The following is an 18,355-nucleotide window of genomic DNA, read 5'->3' on the forward strand; positions in this document are numbered from 1 at the left end:
TTAAATACGTTTTTTAAAATTTTATTTGAAACTTTCTTTCAAATGTATGGTATTTTACCAGACACACACTTAACCACAGTTCGTGCCTCTGACTTACCATGACAGAGCTGTTAAATAATGTAGGTGACATGTCAAACAAAGATCATTTGACTGTAGGCCTCCTCTACTGAATGACGGCCAGCAGGGGGCGACATCCGTCTGTCTGAGCGCTCCGCTGCCTCCAACAAAACCACTGAAACCTCTCACAACAAGGAAGTCACATCCCGGGATGTGTTCATCTGTCAGGGCAGCAGCACCGAGCAGACATGTCCTCCTTACACTATCTCAACGCGTTTATCTCTGAGCGGCTGACGGCGGCGGCTGTGGAGATCTTCGGCGCGGTGGAGAAGACGCTGATCGAGTATCAGGGAGAGATCAGCCGCAGCAAGCAGGAGGTGGATCACCTGCGGACACTGGTGCTCTGGCCTGAAGTCAGGTTACACAGATCAGGTGTGTGGATTGAACACTCTCACTCAAGCCATTATCACATATCTGTTTTATTTAACCTCCAGTCTCAGTCCTTAATGCGCCCTCCTGTCATTCAGCAGCTCACCAGTTCAGTCCTCAGCGCTGTGATGACAAGGGGGCTGCCCCTGAGGAGGACTGGGCCCCACATGTGAGCCCGGATCACCCGAGCAGCACCCTGCATATCAAACAGGAGCATGACCAGAGAGGACCGTCCTGTAGGCAGCAGAGACACACCACTGTGTCTCCTCAGTTAGTGAAAGGAGAGGGTCATGTAGAGCCCCCGTTACACCTCTACAGTGTACTAAGTGTTGAACAGACAGCAGGTATCAAAGCTGAGCCTGATGGTGATGAGGCTGTAACGTCTCCATCCACCAGAGAGGCTGAGATCCCCTGCGGAGGAAATAAAGAGTCTGCGGGACTTCAGCAAGAAAGCCTGAGAGGTGAGAGAGTCTGATACAAATGATAATATATATAAAGTGTGTGGATCCAGGTATAGTGAAACACTAAAGACGTGTATCTGTAGTGACTGAAGAGACTATACTGAGACTTTTATATTAAAGGGGCACTATGTAGTTTTGGAGAAGAAATTCAAACTCAGAATTTTAATATTTACAATAATAATGAGGTAATAACACAAACTCAGAAGTATTTATTTTGTCCATAACTGAATAACCAAGCTGTTTTCAGAGGAAAATAAGGTCCCCGGGGCACTGTTTGAAGCTAGAAAGGTGGCAGGGTCCTCACTTTTTCCATTCAGTTGATTTATGCTTGATAAAAGTCTTTTTGACAGTCTGATTCACGACAAATAGCCTAAACTCTACACACACTTCACACAAATATTCAGAATCGATATTTATCGGAAAATCAGTATTCTGTACAACAAGTATTTATAGTATAGTTTTTGAGAATATTATAGATCCAAGACTAAACACTAGATGCAGCCATGTTTGTGTTTTTATCCTTTTGCACTACAAATTCAAAATGATATAAATGACACCTTTATCTTGCAGATCGACTTGAGACCGCTCATCATGAGCAGGATGGGCCCGATGAGCAGCAGTACACTGAACAAGACTGGAGCCCCTGTCAGGACCACGAGGACCCTGATCCCCCGCAGATCAAGGTGGAAAGGTTTACGTCATCTAGTCCTCAGGGAGAGGCTGACCTCTGCTACGAAGTCCCTCCTCGGTCAGAGAGGAGTGTCTACGATGAGCCTCGTTCTTTAAGCCCCAGACACAGCCAGATTGTGACCAACCAAACATTTTACCCAGCACAGGAAAAGAGAAGAGAAGGCTACGACCTGTCTGGACTGAGCAGAGCTTCTCTGCCCTTCTACTCTGTGAACCGATGTGAATATGGTGAGAATACAGAAGGTTTGTTGAATGGAGACTGGATTAAGGTGCTCACACCAACAGGAACGAGGCCAAAGAAAAGGCAAAACATCAACCTGTGCACTGAAGTAAGTGAGAGTTTTGGAGGAGAAGAAGACCTTAACGATCTCACCAGGGAGAGAAGACACACTTGTCCCATCTGCGCCAAACGCTTTAAAGAGTCAAGTCATTTGAAGGATCATTTGAGGATCCACACCGGAGAGAAGCCGTACCAGTGTAAGGAGTGTGGCGTTAAGTTCAGACAGAGCGGAGCTTTGACTTTGCACATGAGAATCCACACGGGGGAACGGCCGTACTAGTGCACAGACTGCGGCCGGCGCTTCAATCGGAAAGGCGACATGGAGACTCACAGGGTGACTCATACAGGGGAGAGACCCCATCTGTGCCTGGTGTGTGGGAAGAGCTTCAAAAGGAAGAGCAACCTGAACACACATTTAAAGCTTCATGCTTGAGAACAGAATAGATCATTAAATAGAATAGATGATACATTTTTTTAAAACTAACCCAATTTATAATTTCATCATATCAACAATTTGATTTGACTTGATGTGGCCACACTGTTTATAATTACACTGTTTATATTTGTACATATTATGTATATATGATTCTAATTCTACTTCTTCTTACCTTTTTATTATATTTTTTATTTTTTACTATTATTATTGTTATATTGAATTGTCCGCTGGCTGCTGTGACGCACAAATTTCCCCGTTTGCGGGACTAATAAAGGAATTTCTGATTCTGATTCTGATAACTGGATTTACCTCTACCAATTCTAACATTCAGATACATTGTCTGAATATAAACCTTGTGCTTTTTAATTGAATTTCTCACTCAGTCTAGACAAGCACATTATAAAAGCAAAGCTCCACTCATTAAACTATGTTTTGGATGTACTGACTTTCCATTTTTCCTTCTTTTCAAGTGAGGATGAGGGCTGGTATCATGTTGCCGATAGAGTCCATTAGTAAATGCACACTTTCTTCTGTGCAGTGATACGTCTGGCAGGTGTACTTCAGAATTAAGAAAATAGTTCCTACATGAAACTGCTCACAACAAGGTCCTTGGATTATCTTGAGTAGTCGTGTCATGATTTCTGAAAAGAGACATTCAAATGTATTTTTTGGCTCTTTGAGTACCACGATACGAGTGCCATCTAGTTCTGCTATATTCATGAGAGGGCAGACATCTCTGTGGCTGATAACTCCAAAACTCAGCAACTCGCACCAAAACAATCTAGATGTACGAAGCACCACGAGTCAAAGGGAAAATGTCTTTTTGATTTTCAGGTGAACTATCCCTTTAATATCTTGTCTTTGCAATCATCTGAACCTGTGATGGTGGAGTTACAGCAAATCAGTCATACGTGCTAACACTTTGCAGCAATCCAGACAGATTTTTGAATGATCAAGCCCACAGTGCATCAAAATGTTTTACTGTAAAGACTTCTGTAAACAGATGCTGCAAATCCTCGCTGCCATTGTAGATGTGGTGTGGTAAATTTCAGAATTGTTTATGAGAAAAATTTTGACAATATATTGGGTCCTATCCTATATTGCTTTTCCGCAGACTTAATCACTGTGTCAGTGGTTGTATATTACCTCTGTCATGTGCTTTGTATAATATACATGTTGTTATCAGAAGCTGTACAGTGGTTCCATTGGGTAAATCAGTCTGGACTTTGCAGCCAGAGACTGGATATCAAATCCCGGTAGGACCTGAGCTAATGTAGTTTATGGACATCCACACGGTGAAATACAATACTGTAAGTCTAGTGAGACAACAGATTATTACATTTCAAAGCTAATTAGACACTAAATGACAGCACACGTGTTTATAATGCTTCACAGACAGAAGTAATTATGTATAATCTTGTCTGGTGCAAGAGAAACCAACTATTTTTAGTTTGTGTCTGAAAAAAATAGTTAAAGCTGCTTTCATTTAATTCTGGCCACTAGAGGGCAGAAGGACTCGAAAACAGCTGTGAGACTTACATCAGCTTCTGTAGTCACATCACATTAACTCAGGGTGCTTTGAGTTTGGATGCCAATAAACTCCATGATTCTTAAATTAGGTTCCACCGAGATTTGAACTCGGATCACTGGATTCAAAGTCCAGAGTGCTAACCATTACACCATGGAACCAACACATAGAGTTAATGACCGTTGTGCAACAGTTACATGATATCAGGGTTTAACTATGTGTTTTGTCTTTCACAAAAAGTCAATTATAGAAAACAAACAGTATCATGGACACAAATTCCAAGTGAATTTTGTTCTGAGTCTGGAATCACTGATGTGAGTAAACAGCTGGTTCTGCGTCCTGTTTGTCTTGTCTGTGAGTGCAGTTAGCATTTTTGCACATCTAGATCCCTCGTCTCAAAGTCAGTGAGTTTTTTGGATGGGTTTTTGGTTAAATGGTTAAAGGTCTGTGGTTAACATAGGCTAAAGATATTTACACATTTTTCAATTCAATTCAATTTAAAGGGGCTTTATTGGCATGAAAGTTTTACAACAATGTTGCCAAAGCATCAAAACACAACTTGTCCAAACATTCGGACAGAACATAACAAATAATAACGCTTCGAAAATCACAAAGTGGTGTTAATCTGTTAAGATTATCCAGCTGAACAAAACCTCAAAGTATAAACTTGTGTTTGCCACAGAGCTTATTTTCCAATAATCAGAAATCCAATCAAAATTCCATCCATACACCACTCTACTGAGAATTAGAGGTTTGTAAAACTGGGGGATTAGGGTTAGCTGAAAGGTTATATATGATGGGTATTTCATGAGATAATTTTTAGACTCCATACATTCAATTTGACTACTTTTAGGCAGTTGTGGACTCATATCCTCAGTATTTTTCTGGGAATCTGGAAGGTTTTCCAACCTGTGGAGAATGCTTTGAAATAGCATTTCAGCATTCAGACCTTCATGTTGGGAAATTCAATTTAGAGAAGATATTGGACCGTTAACTACATCATAATTTTATAAAGAATAAAACAATGAAACTTCCAAATAAGGGAAGAATTTAAAGACATACTTTTTTATAACCCGCAGTATTCCTATTAATATGCTTGCTAAAGCTCTGACTCCAGTTTATCATAATTTTGCCCACTTCACAGGTCAACTTCCCCTTAAAATCCATCCTTTTGAGTATATGCAAATTATTAGCCTATTCATTTGCATTTCAAATTTCTCCACAGGCCTCATTTGAGTTTTTTTTTCCATTTGCCCTCTTGTTGTTCTGCTTTCTGTCATATATTTTGAGACATATATTTTTTCTATAACAGATTCGTTTTCTTTCTTTCTTGACTTTTGTTTACTTACATACTTACTTTTATCAGTTTCAAAACAATCCTCCAAAATAATGTAATGATTGCGGAATTTCCTACTCTCCACCTGTCATTGAAGCAGCATGGCAGTCATGTTGCTGCAGTTTATGTGTCTCTTTAAATTTAGGCTACAGAATCAGCGGTAGTGATATCACGTGTTGTCAGTGCCTGATATTATTCTTAGAGCCAGCATGCGTCACAAGGAGGTTCTATGGTGTAATGGTTAGCACTCTGGACTCTGAATCCAGCGATCCGAGTTCAAATCTCGGTAGGACCTGATTTTGGGAGAGGTAAGTAAAACCACCTTACCGATAAAATTATCGCTAAATTGATACTAGACGTCGACAGTATTACAAAGATTAGTCTGGGGAATTGGATTACAGTCCCTAATAAATTACATGGCTCAGATCATGTTTCCCCTGCAGGGCGTTACTAGTCTTCTAACATGCTTTTTCATTGGAGCAGTAGTCACAAACCTGGGAATCTGTCACACAAACTGATTTCATAATCTTGTGTTAAGATATCCACTAGAGAGCAAGAGAATAAACTGTGAGTGCTGCTTCAATAATGGTGTGCTGAATTTACCACAATTGATTAATCGTTTCACCACATATCATTATTATTATTACTATCATTATTATTATTGTTGTTGTTGTTGCTACTGTTATCAAGGATCGCTATCCAAAGACTAGACATGTAAAAACAAAGGATTAAATGAATGCATAGTTGTGAAACATTTACAATAATTTAAAGACAGGCCTGGATGACCTCCAGTACTGAACCTGGCCGGTGCGTTTTTCCCCCACAAAACCTAAAAACTAAAGCAGTTGTCACACGAAATTTATTTCACGAAATTACTTTGACAATATCTTATCTAAACTCGTCAAGAGAAATCAAAACTGACGAAACGAAACCAAAATCAAGATCTGACAAGTCGCATCCTGTTTTTTTGCGGTTGAGTTTTCTTTTTAGACTTTTTTCTGATTGTTTCTGTGGGTTTTTGAACACATCGCGCGTCTCACCTGCCTGGCGGATCTACAAGATCCGTCTTCAAATAAAGTAAAGGTGTTATATTGTGATGCTGTGTTAGTGTAGCCTATGTGCTACTAACGAAGCGAAACCCAAGGAAACGAAACCTAACTTAGATTTTTTTTTTTGTCAGGTAGCCACACGCCAATTACGTCATACTTCCTTTTTAGATAAAAACAAGCCCAAAGAAGCAGCCTGATAAGCGCTTTAGAAACAAGGGGGCGTGTGTCCTGTAGTGTGCGAGTCTGCTGCTGGACTCTTGCATCCATTGAATTTTAGTGCGGAAGCTGCTTCTGTCAAAGGCAACTCATATCCAGCTGATTTAGTCCTTCTCACACACAATTTCTTCACAGCAGACAAGAAGTGAGCAGCATGAACAGTCTGAACCAGCAGTATGAGGAGAGGGTTCGTCCCTGCATTGACCTCATTGACTCTCTCCGCTCTCTGGGAGTAGAGAGGGACTTGGCGCTGCCTGCTATCGCCGTGATCGGAGACCAAAGCTCGGGGAAGAGCTCTGTGCTGGAGGCGCTGTCAGGGGTGGCTCTGCCGAGAGGAAGCGGTGAGTTATTACTAGACGCTCTTTTGTGTTGCCTTTTACCTAATAACTAAAAAAACAAACATTTTTTTACAATGATCTGAACAATGTCACAAAACATCACTTTATTTATTTATTTGTTTATTTGCGTTTTCTGTGTGCGTCCAGGGACCTTCAGTGCATGTCATTCCTCAACTCTCATTTTTTTTCTTAAAGGATTAAGGATAAGGATAAGGAGGAAGAAATTAATCAACTTTCATCAATATCAACTTCAACAAAAATGTTCAGAAAAAATTAAATAATAATTTTTGTATTGTATTATTGTATGAAATCCATCAAAATTTCTGCAATCTCTGTCAAATCACAGACAGAAAAGGCCCAATAATCAACCAGTTTGATTGACCATGTAATTTATCATTTGATTTATATTCAGTATAGAATTAAATGTGATATACTTAAATATACGCAGATACACTACCAGCTGTAAATGAAACACTGTGTGGGACGTTTTTTCACGTTCTTTCAAATTGTCCCTTCTGACATGCCTGTTTTGGGTTTGTCAGAAGGTTGTTCAGTATCCAACTTTTCACCAAGTATACTGGATCTCAAAAATTTGTATCGTACGCTTTTTTGTTATTCAGGCATTGTGACAAGATGTCCTCTGGAACTGAAGATGAAGAGAAAGAAGGAAGGAGAGAAATGGTACGGGAAGATAAGCTACCAGGACTACGAGGAAGAGCTAGAAGACCCTGCAGATGTGGAGGACTGCATTAGAGAAGGTAGAGTAAACTGCATTTTTAAATGTCACTATTAAAAGCACATTAAAGTATTATTTGCTTTTCAGTCATCAGTACTTCATCTTCTCCATGTTCACACCACGCTCTCTCCCTCCAGCTCAGGATGAAATAGCCGGGAGTGGGTCGGGGATCAGTGATGAACTCATCAGTCTGGAGATCGCCTCTCCTGATGTTCCAGACCTGACGCTCATTGACCTGCCCGGCATCGCCAGGGTGGCTGTAAAGGGACAACCAGAGGACATCGGAGACCAGGTATGGATGCTCAGCACTTCTTTGAGTCTGATTAAAATATCTTGACAGCACTTGGATGGGTTGCCATGAAATCGGATACAAACAGTTGTGGTTCTCGAGCAATGAATCCTAATGACTTTGATGGTCCCCGATTATAGTCCCGGCTCACAGGTCACATTTTGTGTGCTTCAGTTAGGCTGACACTGAGGCTACCAGTGGATCTAGTTATGAGCAGGGCTTTTTTAAAGCTTCTAACTCTTCAGTTAGCCCTGGAAGTAACACTGGGTAAGGCTACTTTAGTCCGTTAGATAATTAACTGGACATGTTAACGGTTGTAAGAGCGATAAAAACACAGTGTAATTCACTACTCATATATTGACTCCACGTTCATGCAACGATGCCTCTAAATATAGCTCCATGCACTCAGCTTCAACATGTGGGCAAATCCAAAATTTGATAACCTTACCATGCTGAGTTGGTTGCTATGCTATGACTGGAAGGATCTAGCAAATTGTTAGTTGCTCACAAGATACTTGAAATAACTGAAATGGCCAATCCATTAAATATTGCACAATGATTTGTCTCCATTCATATCCACCCAAAACTGTATTTCTCTGGTGTGTAATGACTATTACAGGACAGCTAACGGTGGTGTAGAATTATAATGTGTTCATTCGTGATTTGATTGTAACCAAACACAGTGGTGATTGATAATGGTGCAGATTATCACTTAATTATGGATTCATACTTTCAGATAAAGAGACTGATCCAGACGTTCATCAAAAAACAAGAAACTATCAGTTTGGTGGTGGTACCATGCAACGTGGACATAGCAACCACAGAGGCTCTGAAGATGGCACAGGAGGTGGATCCTGATGGAGAGAGGACTTTGGGTAAATAGAGCTGATTTTGGAAAAGGGCCACTTTGCCAAGTTACTTTTATATAGTTCACTGTTTCTCTCTCTCTCTTTCTCTCTCTTAGGTATCTTGACCAAGCCTGATCTCGTGGACAAAGGCACAGAACAGACGGCGGTTGATATCGTCCACAACGAGGTCATCCACCTGAAGAAGGGCTACATGATCGTCAAGTGCAGGGGTCAGAAGGAGATCACAGAGAAGGTGTCTCTTACTGAAGCAACAGAAAGAGAGAAATCCTTCTTCAAAGATCATGTGCATTTCCAGTAAGTTCATTCCTTCTGGTTAACAGTGATTTTAACAGGTTGTGTAGCTGGTACTCAGTAACTTTTTATTTTTGTTGCAGCATTCTTTATGACGAAGGCCACGCCACTGTTCCTAAATTAGCTGAAAAACTCACACTTGAGCTTGTGCATCATATCCAGGTAAATACTTCTTGGTGCTTCAGTTTCACAGTTCACTACGGACCACTTTACCCACTTCATGCGTTAAAGTTTTGGCCCTGTGTGATTTGTAGACGTCTCTGCCTCAACTGGAAGATCAGATTGAGAAGAAACTAGTACAGACTCGTGCAGAGCTGGAGAGATTAGGCGACGGACTTCCACCTGATGCAGCCGAGAGACTCGTCTTTCTCATTGATGTGAGTTCACTACAGTAGCTGGCACTTCTCACACTCACAAAATACTGCGCCGCCTAACTAAGAACCTTGAAAACGAATTTTCCCCTCTTCTGTTATCTGATCCTGTTATATTTTAGAGAGTGACAGCATTTACACAGGAGGCCATCAACCTCGCTACAGGGGAGGAACTCAAAAGCCTCAAAATCTTTTCCGTACTAAGGCGAGTGTTTGCAGGTTGGAAAGGGACCATAGACCAGTATGGGGTAAAATGTAAGTGCATCGACATCTCAGTCATTATATCACTTCTGATGTCTTTTGTTTGCCTTCAGTACTACAAAACTGTAATATGTAAAGTTAACTATTAAGTAAGGTTGTAAAATGTTGTTTTATAAATGCCATCTCCTTATTGATATCTTAAAGAGCAGAATTCTTACACAGAGATAAACAAAACAATCATTTCCGACCCAACAAACATTTTTAAATGACTGATTCACAGTCACGATAATGTTTTTAAGGAAAAGAGATTATCAGTTACAGTATGTTATCAGTATGACCTTTACGTTTTGCTCCAGATTGCTTTAATGACCACTACAGTATAACCAAGTTTTGACTTACTTCTCTCCTTTCTCAAATTCATCCCTACTGCAGTCAACTGGAATATTGAGAAACAGGTGGCTGAGTATGAGCGGAAGTACCGTGGAAGAGAACTGCCGGGGTTCGTCAACTACAAGACCTTTGAGGGCATGGTCAAGGAGCAGATCAAAAAGTTGGAAGAACCTGCTGTCCTGAAACTCAAGGAAGTATCAGGCATGTCTTAAATACGTCGTCAGATTGAGTTATTATTTGATCTTGTGTTGTTCACACTGTGTCTGATTTTGTTTTGGTTTTTTTTCTTTTAGAAATTGTGAAGGAAGAGCTGTTTAAGGTGGCACAGAGCAGCTTTGTTGGATTCCCTCATCTCATCAGAATAGCTAAGGTGTCATTTTCGTTAGCCGTTGCTGTACTGCTGTATACATATGAATCAACATTGTTAAATATTTACTGACGTGTAATAAATGTTGCTGTCCTTTAGATGAAGATTGAAGCCATCAGAAAGGAGAAGGAGAGTACGGCAGAGTCCATGCTGAGGACTCAGTTTAAGATGGAGTCGATCGTTTACACTCAGGACAGCGCGTACAGCAAGAAGTTAGGGAAGCGGAAGAGAGAACCTGAACCACCTAACAAATACAATAATGACAGTGTGGCCACCCTGATAGAGATGACCAAACACCTTAAATCCTACTACCAAGTAAGTCTAATGCTGCATTCCAGTTACATGGGAGACAACTCGCCCGAGTTGCTCTTACGCAAGAACGTGACGTCTTTTCCTGGCTTGTTGCACTTTTAGCATTCCCGTTTGTCATCGCTACACGACAAGTCGCAAGAACATGGACGTCCTCAGGGCAGTAGCAAGCTAGTCATTGTTTTGTTATTGTTAGCTACATTAGCCTATTTAGCAAAACAGCTCGAAAACAAAACTTTACATTGTATTGCAGCCACAGCAAGACCGTGCAATGCATAAATTGGTGACCGGATTAAAGCAGCAATGTAATCAAGTGTGCAAGAGCATTTAAAATCGACATTAAAACGACCAACATGGTACAAATACAAAGAAAATACATCAATTATGGGCGCAGGCATCTTTGTTTGTCACGTCGTTTGTCTGTCCTCGCTCAACTCGGTGTACTCTCATGAGGACCGAGTCTGACAGTGGATATTCCGACCAAAAGGGGGCGTGCCTCGGTGAAATGTTGCGAGACAGCTGCGAGATTTCCCACTTTCCAACTCGGGCGAGCGGTCTCCCATGTAACTGGAATGCAGCATCATTTTCATGCTGTACATTTCCTAATACAACACACATTTGAAATACAGGGTCGGACATTTTTTTTTATTTATTTAGGGGCCAGGGCCACCCCAGGCCCCCTTTCAGGACACACCCTGCAATTAACATCAGATCTTGTCTCGTTTACATCAGATACATTATTGTTAGAGTAACCTGGGTGAATGTGACATATACAGATACAGCTTTGCGTTACTTTCTCCTTTCCTAACCACAGATTGCTGGCAGGCGTCTGGCTGACCAGATCCCCCTGATGGTCCTCTACCAGATGGTGCAGGAGTTTACCGTCCAGCTGCAGAGGGAGATGCTGCAGGTGATTCAGGACAAGGAGAAAATGGAGTCCCTGCTTGAAGAGGAGTCTGGCATCACAGTCAAGAGAATCAACCTTCAGAATCGCCAAGAGCGCCTGAGAAAGGCACGCGTGCTGTTGACAGACTTCAGTATGAACATATACAGCTTCAGCAAAACAAAACTGCAGTGTGAAGCAGATCTGTATTAGGAGAAGTGGATGAGTTATTATTATTTAGGCTTTTTGTTCATTTTTCTCATGTTTCATTAATGATTCCAAACTTGTATTTCTTATGCCCAGTTTTCCCATTCAGTGGTCTTATTTTCTGAATGACAAGCAACATACACTGTAGGGTATATAAGGTCAACAAAATATAGCAATCCTAAATACTGGCAATATATTATTCTTTGTAGTGTGTTCAGGGTGAAAGGAGCCAGTTTGCTAATAAGCACATATAAGGTATACAGGTTGGTTGGTTAGTTCAGTGTTAATGACGTCAGCTGTTAGCCTGTTGGATAGGATGTGTGTTACGTATTGTGATGTCTGTAAAAGCTATCTACTGAAATAAAACTGAAAACATAATTCAAACTCTTCTTCTTCTGTCTCAGCCACTCCACCCCTCTATCACTTGTTTCTGCACGATGTAACTTGGATGTTTGAACTAGGATCACAGCGTTACAACACATAACACTGTTATGACGTAATGAGTTTTGTTTGTAGTTAGCACCTACATTACATCTGACAAACTGTTACAGACCTGGGATTTGTAGTTACAACAGTTGTGTTGCACTCAGAAACTGTGGGGCCGATTTCTACATAATGTTGCTTCAAAGCATACACATAGTTAAATTAATTAAGTGTATTTTCTTTTTGAGCAGCTGTTTTCTGCTGTTTATGTAATTACTGATAATTGAATTAATATAACTATATAACCCTATTCACAGTTAAGATCTAATACATTGAAAGTGAGTGTGTTTTTTCAAATGTACTGTATGAACACATTCATCTGCTGAAGAGGGAACTTTACTTTAAGAGGTTTCTTTACGCTCACCTTGAATCTGACTTTAACATATGGACGATAAGTATGATTTTGTAACATCACAACCATGTTTCCAAGCCAGTCGTGGTCCAAACTTAATGTGTGTTAATGTGATATGGAAACTTATACCTCCAGTGCACACACACATCGAGAAACTAAAGTGAATGTTATTTGAGCGCACAAGAATTGAAACTGAAGGTGGCAGCTGACCACGAACAAGGAAACACGGGGAAACGAAACCTAACTCACTAAAGTATCCGCAGTTTCCAGCTGCCACTTCAGCTGTGGGCTCCAGACGCTCAACTCATCCCAGTCCATACAACTCATATCCAGCTGATTTAGTCCTTCTCACACACAATTTCTTCACAGCAGACAAGAAGTGAGCAGCATGAACAGTCTGAACCAGCAGTATGAGGAGAGGGTTCGTCCCTGCATTGACCTCATTGACTCTCTCCGCTCTCTGGGAGTAGAGAGGGACTTGGCGCTGCCTGCTATCGCCGTGATCGGAGACCAAAGCTCGGGGAAGAGCTCTGTGCTGGAGGCGCTGTCAGGGGTGGCTCTGCCGAGAGGAAGCGGTGAGTTATTACTAGACGCTCTTTTGTGTTGCCTTTTACCTAATAACTAAAAATACACAGCTTTTACAACAATGATCTGAACAATGTCACAAAACATCACTTTATTTATTTATTTATTTATTTATTTATATCTATTCACTAGAACACTAAGCTGTAACACCATCAGCCATGGGGCAGCAGAACCAAACTGAGAAACACTGCTCTGATATACAGTATTATCAGCCTAAGTTCCTTTGTGTTGTCCTGCACCTTGCGCAGACATGAAGCTGATTTTCCCTTCTAGATGCTTAACAGTGTTCACCAGTTTAATTTTGACCATTTGCATTTTGGTGCAGAGATCTGATTTTTAATGTTATTTTTCGTTGCTGTGAGTACGACTTATCATCAACAATTCCTATCACCTCAGAGATGGAAACTCAAAAACCTGCATGGCTGGCATCTTCAGCACGCTGTAGTGTTACCGTGACCCACCTCACTAACATCTGCCGTCACATAAATCCCTAAATCCCTGATTGTCATAATTTCATCAAACACACTGAATTTCACAAATTTCCTCCCTTTCATCATACATTCATTTGTAATTCAGGCATTGTTACAAGATGTCCTCTCGAACTGAAGATGAAGAGAAAGAAGGAAGGAGAGGAGTGGTATGGAAAGATAAGCTACCAGGACCACGATGAAGAGCTGGATGACCCTGCAGAAGTGGAGAAAAAGATTCGAGAAGGTGCAGTAAATGGCAATCTTGAACATCTCTATCAAAGGTCAAGCACTGATAGGACAAGCTACTGAATTTTTTAAGGTTTCTGTATTCAGCACTTCATCATTTGTAAGCATCACACACCACGCTCTCTCTCTCCAGCTCAGGATGAAATGGCCGGGGTCGGGGTGGGGATCAGTGATGACCTCATCAGTCTGGAGATCGCCTCTCCTGATGTTCCAGACCTGACGCTCATTGACCTGCCCGGCATCGCCAGAGTGGCTGTAAAGGGACAACCAGAGAACATCGGAGACCAGGTGTGATTGTCCACAAGACACTGTCTACAGTTTACACAGGGACACTTTCTTTGGTAGGAAGTTGATCCAAGGTGTGAACAGTGAAATCAAACCTGGGTCCTGTGTTGCACACTCATAGGATTGGGGATGTTGTGTAGCAACTTCTCATGAATGAATGACTTCCCATGACCATTTCACTAGCAAGACACTGAGGCCATGCTTTTAGTCCTCATGGGGCTGCTAGTAAGGCTATAGACTTTTAGTCTGACGTACAATATGAAAATATCATTTCAGATCAAGAGACTGATCCAGAAGTTCATCACAAGACAAGAAACTATCAGCTTGGTGGTTGTTCCAAGCAACGTGGACATAGCAACCACAGAGGCTCTGAAGATGGCACAGGAGGTGGATCCTGATGGAGAGAGGACTTTGGGTAAATAGAGCTGATTTTAGAAAAGGGCCACTTTGCCAAGTTACTTTTCTGTAGTTCACTATTTCTCTCTCTTTCTCTCTCTTTCTGTCAGGTATCTTGACCAAGCCTGATCTGGTGGACAAAGGCACAGAGGAGACGGTGGTTGACATCGTCCACAATGAGGTCATCCACCTGAAGAAGGGCTACATGATCGTCAAGTGCAGGGGTCAGAAGGAGATCACAGAGAAGGTGTCTCTTACTGAAGCAACGGAAAGAGAGAAATCCTTCTTCGAAGGTCATGTGCATTTCCAGTAAGTTCATACTTTTGGGTAATTTTAGCAAATACCTTCATGGTGATTCATCAAAGCTGTGATTTTATACTCAGTGGCTTTATATTCTTGCTGTAGCACTCTCTACAATGACGGCCACGCCACTGTTCCTAAACTGGCTGAGAAACTCACACTTGAGCTGGTGCATCACATTGAGGTAAATTCTTACTTTGTTACCGTAACAGTTTACTATACGTTACTTTGTTGACTTTAGTTGTTTAAGTTTTGACGCGTGTCAATTCTGATTTGCAGAAATCTCTGCCTCGACTGGAAGAGCAGATAGAGGAGAAACTAGCACAGACTCGTGCAGAGCTCGATAGATACGGCAATGGACCCCCATCTGATTCAGCTGAGAGAGTCGTCTTCTTCATTGACGTGAGCACCCTCAATGTTCATATCATTTCCCTGGCTACAGAGACAAATGCTCATCAACAATATGAATTTGTCTTTGAGTATTTTTAAATAAACATAAAACTGTAAACATCTGTTTTTGCTGTCACATGTGTGCTACAGAAAGTGTCAGCTTTCACTCAGGATGCCATCAGTCTGACCACAGGAGAAGAACTCAAGTGTGGAGAAAGACTTAACATCTTTTCTACACTCAGAAGCGAGTTCAGGAAGTGGATTGTCCATCTGGACCGCTCGGGACATAACTGTAAGTGTATCATTTGATCTGGTCTACAGCTGTCCATCAGCAGGACGCTGAAATATATGTTTGTGTATTTCAGTTAACGAGAGGATTGAGAAAGAGGTGGAGGAGTATGAAGAGAGGTACCGTGGAAGAGAACTGCCAGGCTTCATCAACTACAAGACCTTTGAGTTTATGGTCAAGGAGCAGATCAAACAGCTGGAAGAACCAGCTGTCAAGAGACTCAAAGACATAGGAGGTAGATGATTGGATGTATGGCAGACTTAACGTGTTTTTTTCTGTTGCAAACACTTTCTTTAGTTATCATACAACCACCAGTGACGGACTCAGTAGACTTCAAGTTGCTGTAACTTCTTGTATTTGTTTTCTTTCAGATGCTGTTAGGAAGGTGTTCATACAGCTGGCCCAGAGTAGCTTTGCTGGACTTCCTAACCTTGTGAAAACAGCCAAGGTAGCCATCATCCAAGAGTTTGATAGTGACAGATAGTCACTGTTGGTATTTTGACTCTAAAAATTTAATCTGCATATTTTTTACCGTAGGCAAAGATCGAAGCCATAAAGCAAGAAAAGGAGTCTGCTGCTGAATCGGTGCTGAGAACCCAGTTCAAGATGGAGCTGCTTGTTTACTCTCAGGACAGGACCTACAGCAGCAGTTTGAGTGACTGCAAGAGAGAGGAGGAGGATGAAGAGGAGGAGGAGAAGAAAGACAAACGGCATGGCCACCCAAACCTTAAAAAGCCGGCACTGTCAATTAGTCAGTGGACTGTTGTACAACGCAAGGATAATCATGCAACATTGAAGGAGTTGATGCTGCACCTTAAATCGTATTACAAGGTAAGATTTAATTTAGAAGGATGATTCATGAACATAAACAGGGACAGAAAGGTTTAGGCAGAGGTTACACATTTTCAATGACGGCCCTTGTCTGTCAAACTATTCTCTCCTTTTCCTCATTCAGATTGCCAGCCAGCGTCTGGCTGATCAGATACCGCTGGTGATCCGCTACCACATGTTGCAGGAGTCTGCTGTCCAGCTGCAGAGGGAGATGCTGCAGGTGCTTCAGGACAAGGAGAATTCAGAGGTCTTGCTGAAGGAGGATTTTGACATCGGCAGCAAGAGGGCTGCTTTGCAAAGTCGCCTCAAACGCCTCACAAAGGCCCGTGCGTACCTGGCGGAGTTCTAGAGGGGGTCAAGGCCCGACAGAATGAGATTACTGGACCTCTTTCATAGGTCAAATAGCACAGAACAGAGGTGGTTGTAGGATTATATACTGTTATCTGTACTATGTCCCAGTCAGCGTATGGGGAGTTGTTTAAACGTACTGTAATATGCACTGCCTGCTATTTCACACAACACAAAATCATTTATAGAAGGAGATTATAGGAACATACTGTGTAAGTCTCATACCAAGTTTCTGAGATATCAATAGTTCACTCCCAGTGTCCCCAGATTTGGGGAAGAAACTTTAATCAGAAAAGAAAGATCCTCATTGACTGACAAAACAAAATAAACAATCTTTTTTATGACTGAATAAACATACTGACCTTAAAGGACAACACAATTTCATCCTGTTTCACTTTGTTTATATTTGGCGGACCCTGCCACCTTTCTAGCTTCAAACAGTGTTCTGGGACCTTATTTTCCTCTGAGAACAGCTTGTTTATTCAGTTAGGGGAAAGAAAATAATATTTCACGGTGTGCATTCTTACCTCACCAATATTTTAAATGTGAAAATTCTGAGTCTTAATTTCTTCACCAAAACTACATTGTGCACGTTAAGTGACGCTTAATGTGTAATTTCAGACTTAAAAATTATCCATATGCATATTTTTTATATTTGTTCAAATGTAAATGTTTGAATAAAGAAGATATTTTGTTTGAATTGATTGTCTCATTTTGCTCTTCAAGTTAACTCAGTCTATTAAAATGAATATTGTATTTTTCTCCTACTTACATTAACAATTGGCGACTGTAAAGAAAATTATACAGCATAAATGATCTACGACTGCAGCACAATGATCAAAATGACAATTACTACATTCCTGTTCTTTCAGGACTGTACTTCAGCTCCCTCGTGTGGTTGTACAGAGGAAATTGCTGTTTAAAAAATTAAAACCCAGTTTAAATATAATCCTTAATAATTAAAAATGTACTACACATATAACTAAGTGCATAAACACAACTTTCTTCCATGCCATCAATAGGCAGTTATGATCTTCCACCCTCAGCACTGAAGGCGCTGCATCAGTGATTTAAATACAAAGTTAATTCAGTCCTGACCTCCAGTCCAGTGATCAATCAATAATGAATATGTGGATGTTTTTCTGACATTAGTGGATATCAATGCTTCCATCTCAATAACTTCTATTAATTTGTTATTAATGCTAGCCTGATGTATCTCTTTCATACAGTGCTTTCCATCATGAAATCCTTGTCAGCCTGGAAACCTCAGTTAATTCTTCAAAATAAAGTAAAAAGATTAAAAGTTAAATGGACAGACATCTAAAGAGAAACACTATTTTAGTGAATAAACTGAACAAGACAGACATGGACAAGTCAACTTTATTCAAAAATACATACAAAAAGTATTCTTAGGACAAAAAACAAAATCATTTCAATCTCTACAAGTTCATTCATCATTCTCTGCACGGCTCTCCTGACTGTCTGATTTCTTGTCGTCTAGGAAAGACAACAATTTATTAGAAAGATGTTGGTTCCTCCACATTTTCTAAACGTTACAGATGAAATAGATCAACATTTTGTCCCATTACCGGAAAAAGGGAAGAAAGGAAACGAAACCTAACCCATTAAAGTATCCGCAGTTTCCAG

General features: G+C 40.9%; 3 protein-coding genes across 5 annotated transcripts; all 3 read left to right on the forward strand.

Moving 5' to 3' along the window:
- The first annotated feature begins 238 nt into the window (after positions 1 to 238).
- On the forward strand, positions 239 to 2,794 carry LOC311254328 (uncharacterized protein). Of its 2 annotated transcripts, none has more exons than XM_084348039.1 (3): positions 239 to 489; positions 585 to 947; positions 1,518 to 2,794. In XM_084348039.1, the coding sequence occupies exons 1-3, from the start codon at positions 306 to 308 to the stop codon at positions 2,195 to 2,197; spliced, it is 1,227 nt and encodes a 408-aa protein (XP_084204165.1). In that variant the 5' UTR covers positions 239 to 305; the 3' UTR covers positions 2,198 to 2,794. The 2 variants fall into 2 exon arrangements, with proteins under 2 accessions (XP_084204165.1, XP_084204166.1); XM_084348040.1 differs by having other exon boundaries at positions 588 to 947.
- A 2,644-nt stretch (positions 2,795 to 5,438) lies between these two features.
- On the forward strand, positions 5,439 to 12,100 carry LOC311254639 (interferon-induced GTP-binding protein Mx-like). 2 transcript variants are annotated; one of them, XM_084348511.1, is made up of 13 exons: positions 5,439 to 5,525; positions 6,618 to 6,823; positions 7,441 to 7,578; positions 7,694 to 7,848; positions 8,582 to 8,720; positions 8,810 to 9,008; positions 9,089 to 9,167; positions 9,260 to 9,382; positions 9,499 to 9,631; positions 10,010 to 10,168; positions 10,261 to 10,337; positions 10,434 to 10,649; positions 11,458 to 12,100. In XM_084348511.1, exons 2-13 carry the CDS (start codon positions 6,637 to 6,639, stop codon positions 11,737 to 11,739), a joined length of 1,887 nt encoding a protein of 628 aa, XP_084204637.1. In that variant the 5' UTR covers positions 5,439 to 5,525; positions 6,618 to 6,636; the 3' UTR covers positions 11,740 to 12,100. The 2 variants fall into 2 exon arrangements, with proteins under 2 accessions (XP_084204637.1, XP_084204638.1); XM_084348512.1 differs by having other exon boundaries at positions 6,621 to 6,823.
- Positions 12,101 to 12,846: 746 nt separating this feature from the next.
- Positions 12,847 to 17,342, forward strand: LOC311254226 (interferon-induced GTP-binding protein Mx-like). Its single transcript, XM_084347866.1, has 12 exons — positions 12,847 to 13,143; positions 13,730 to 13,867; positions 14,003 to 14,157; positions 14,431 to 14,569; positions 14,661 to 14,859; positions 14,956 to 15,034; positions 15,130 to 15,252; positions 15,391 to 15,532; positions 15,606 to 15,764; positions 15,901 to 15,977; positions 16,067 to 16,360; positions 16,485 to 17,342. The coding sequence occupies exons 1-12, from the start codon at positions 12,957 to 12,959 to the stop codon at positions 16,707 to 16,709; spliced, it is 1,917 nt and encodes a 638-aa protein (XP_084203992.1). The 5' UTR covers positions 12,847 to 12,956; the 3' UTR covers positions 16,710 to 17,342.
- The last annotated feature ends 1,013 nt before the right edge of the window (positions 17,343 to 18,355 follow it).

This window comes from Pagrus pagrus (assembly GCF_965226575.1).
Source record: "Pagrus pagrus genome assembly, chromosome: 3".
NCBI classification, from domain to species: Eukaryota; Metazoa; Chordata; class Actinopteri; order Spariformes; family Sparidae; genus Pagrus; species Pagrus pagrus.

Coding starts and splice junctions, on each gene's coding strand:
- LOC311254328 (XM_084348039.1), top strand. CDS start 306: ATGTCCTCCTTACACTATCTCAACGCGTTTATCTCTGAGCGGCTGACG. Junction 490..584: donor AGTCAGGTTACACAGATCAG/GTGTGTGGATTG, acceptor CCTGTCATTCAG/CAGCTCACCAGTTCAGTCCT. Junction 948..1,517: donor TCAGCAAGAAAGCCTGAGAG/GTGAGAGAGTCT, acceptor TTTATCTTGCAG/ATCGACTTGAGACCGCTCAT.
- LOC311254639 (XM_084348511.1), top strand. CDS start 6,637: ATGAACAGTCTGAACCAGCAGTATGAGGAGAGGGTTCGTCCCTGCATT. Junction 7,849..8,581: donor CAGAGGACATCGGAGACCAG/GTATGGATGCTC, acceptor TCATACTTTCAG/ATAAAGAGACTGATCCAGAC. Junction 9,632..10,009: donor AGACCAGTATGGGGTAAAAT/GTAAGTGCATCG, acceptor TCCCTACTGCAG/TCAACTGGAATATTGAGAAA.
- LOC311254226 (XM_084347866.1), top strand. CDS start 12,957: ATGAACAGTCTGAACCAGCAGTATGAGGAGAGGGTTCGTCCCTGCATT. Junction 14,570..14,660: donor TGATGGAGAGAGGACTTTGG/GTAAATAGAGCT, acceptor TCTTTCTGTCAG/GTATCTTGACCAAGCCTGAT. Junction 15,978..16,066: donor ACCTTGTGAAAACAGCCAAG/GTAGCCATCATC, acceptor TTTTTACCGTAG/GCAAAGATCGAAGCCATAAA.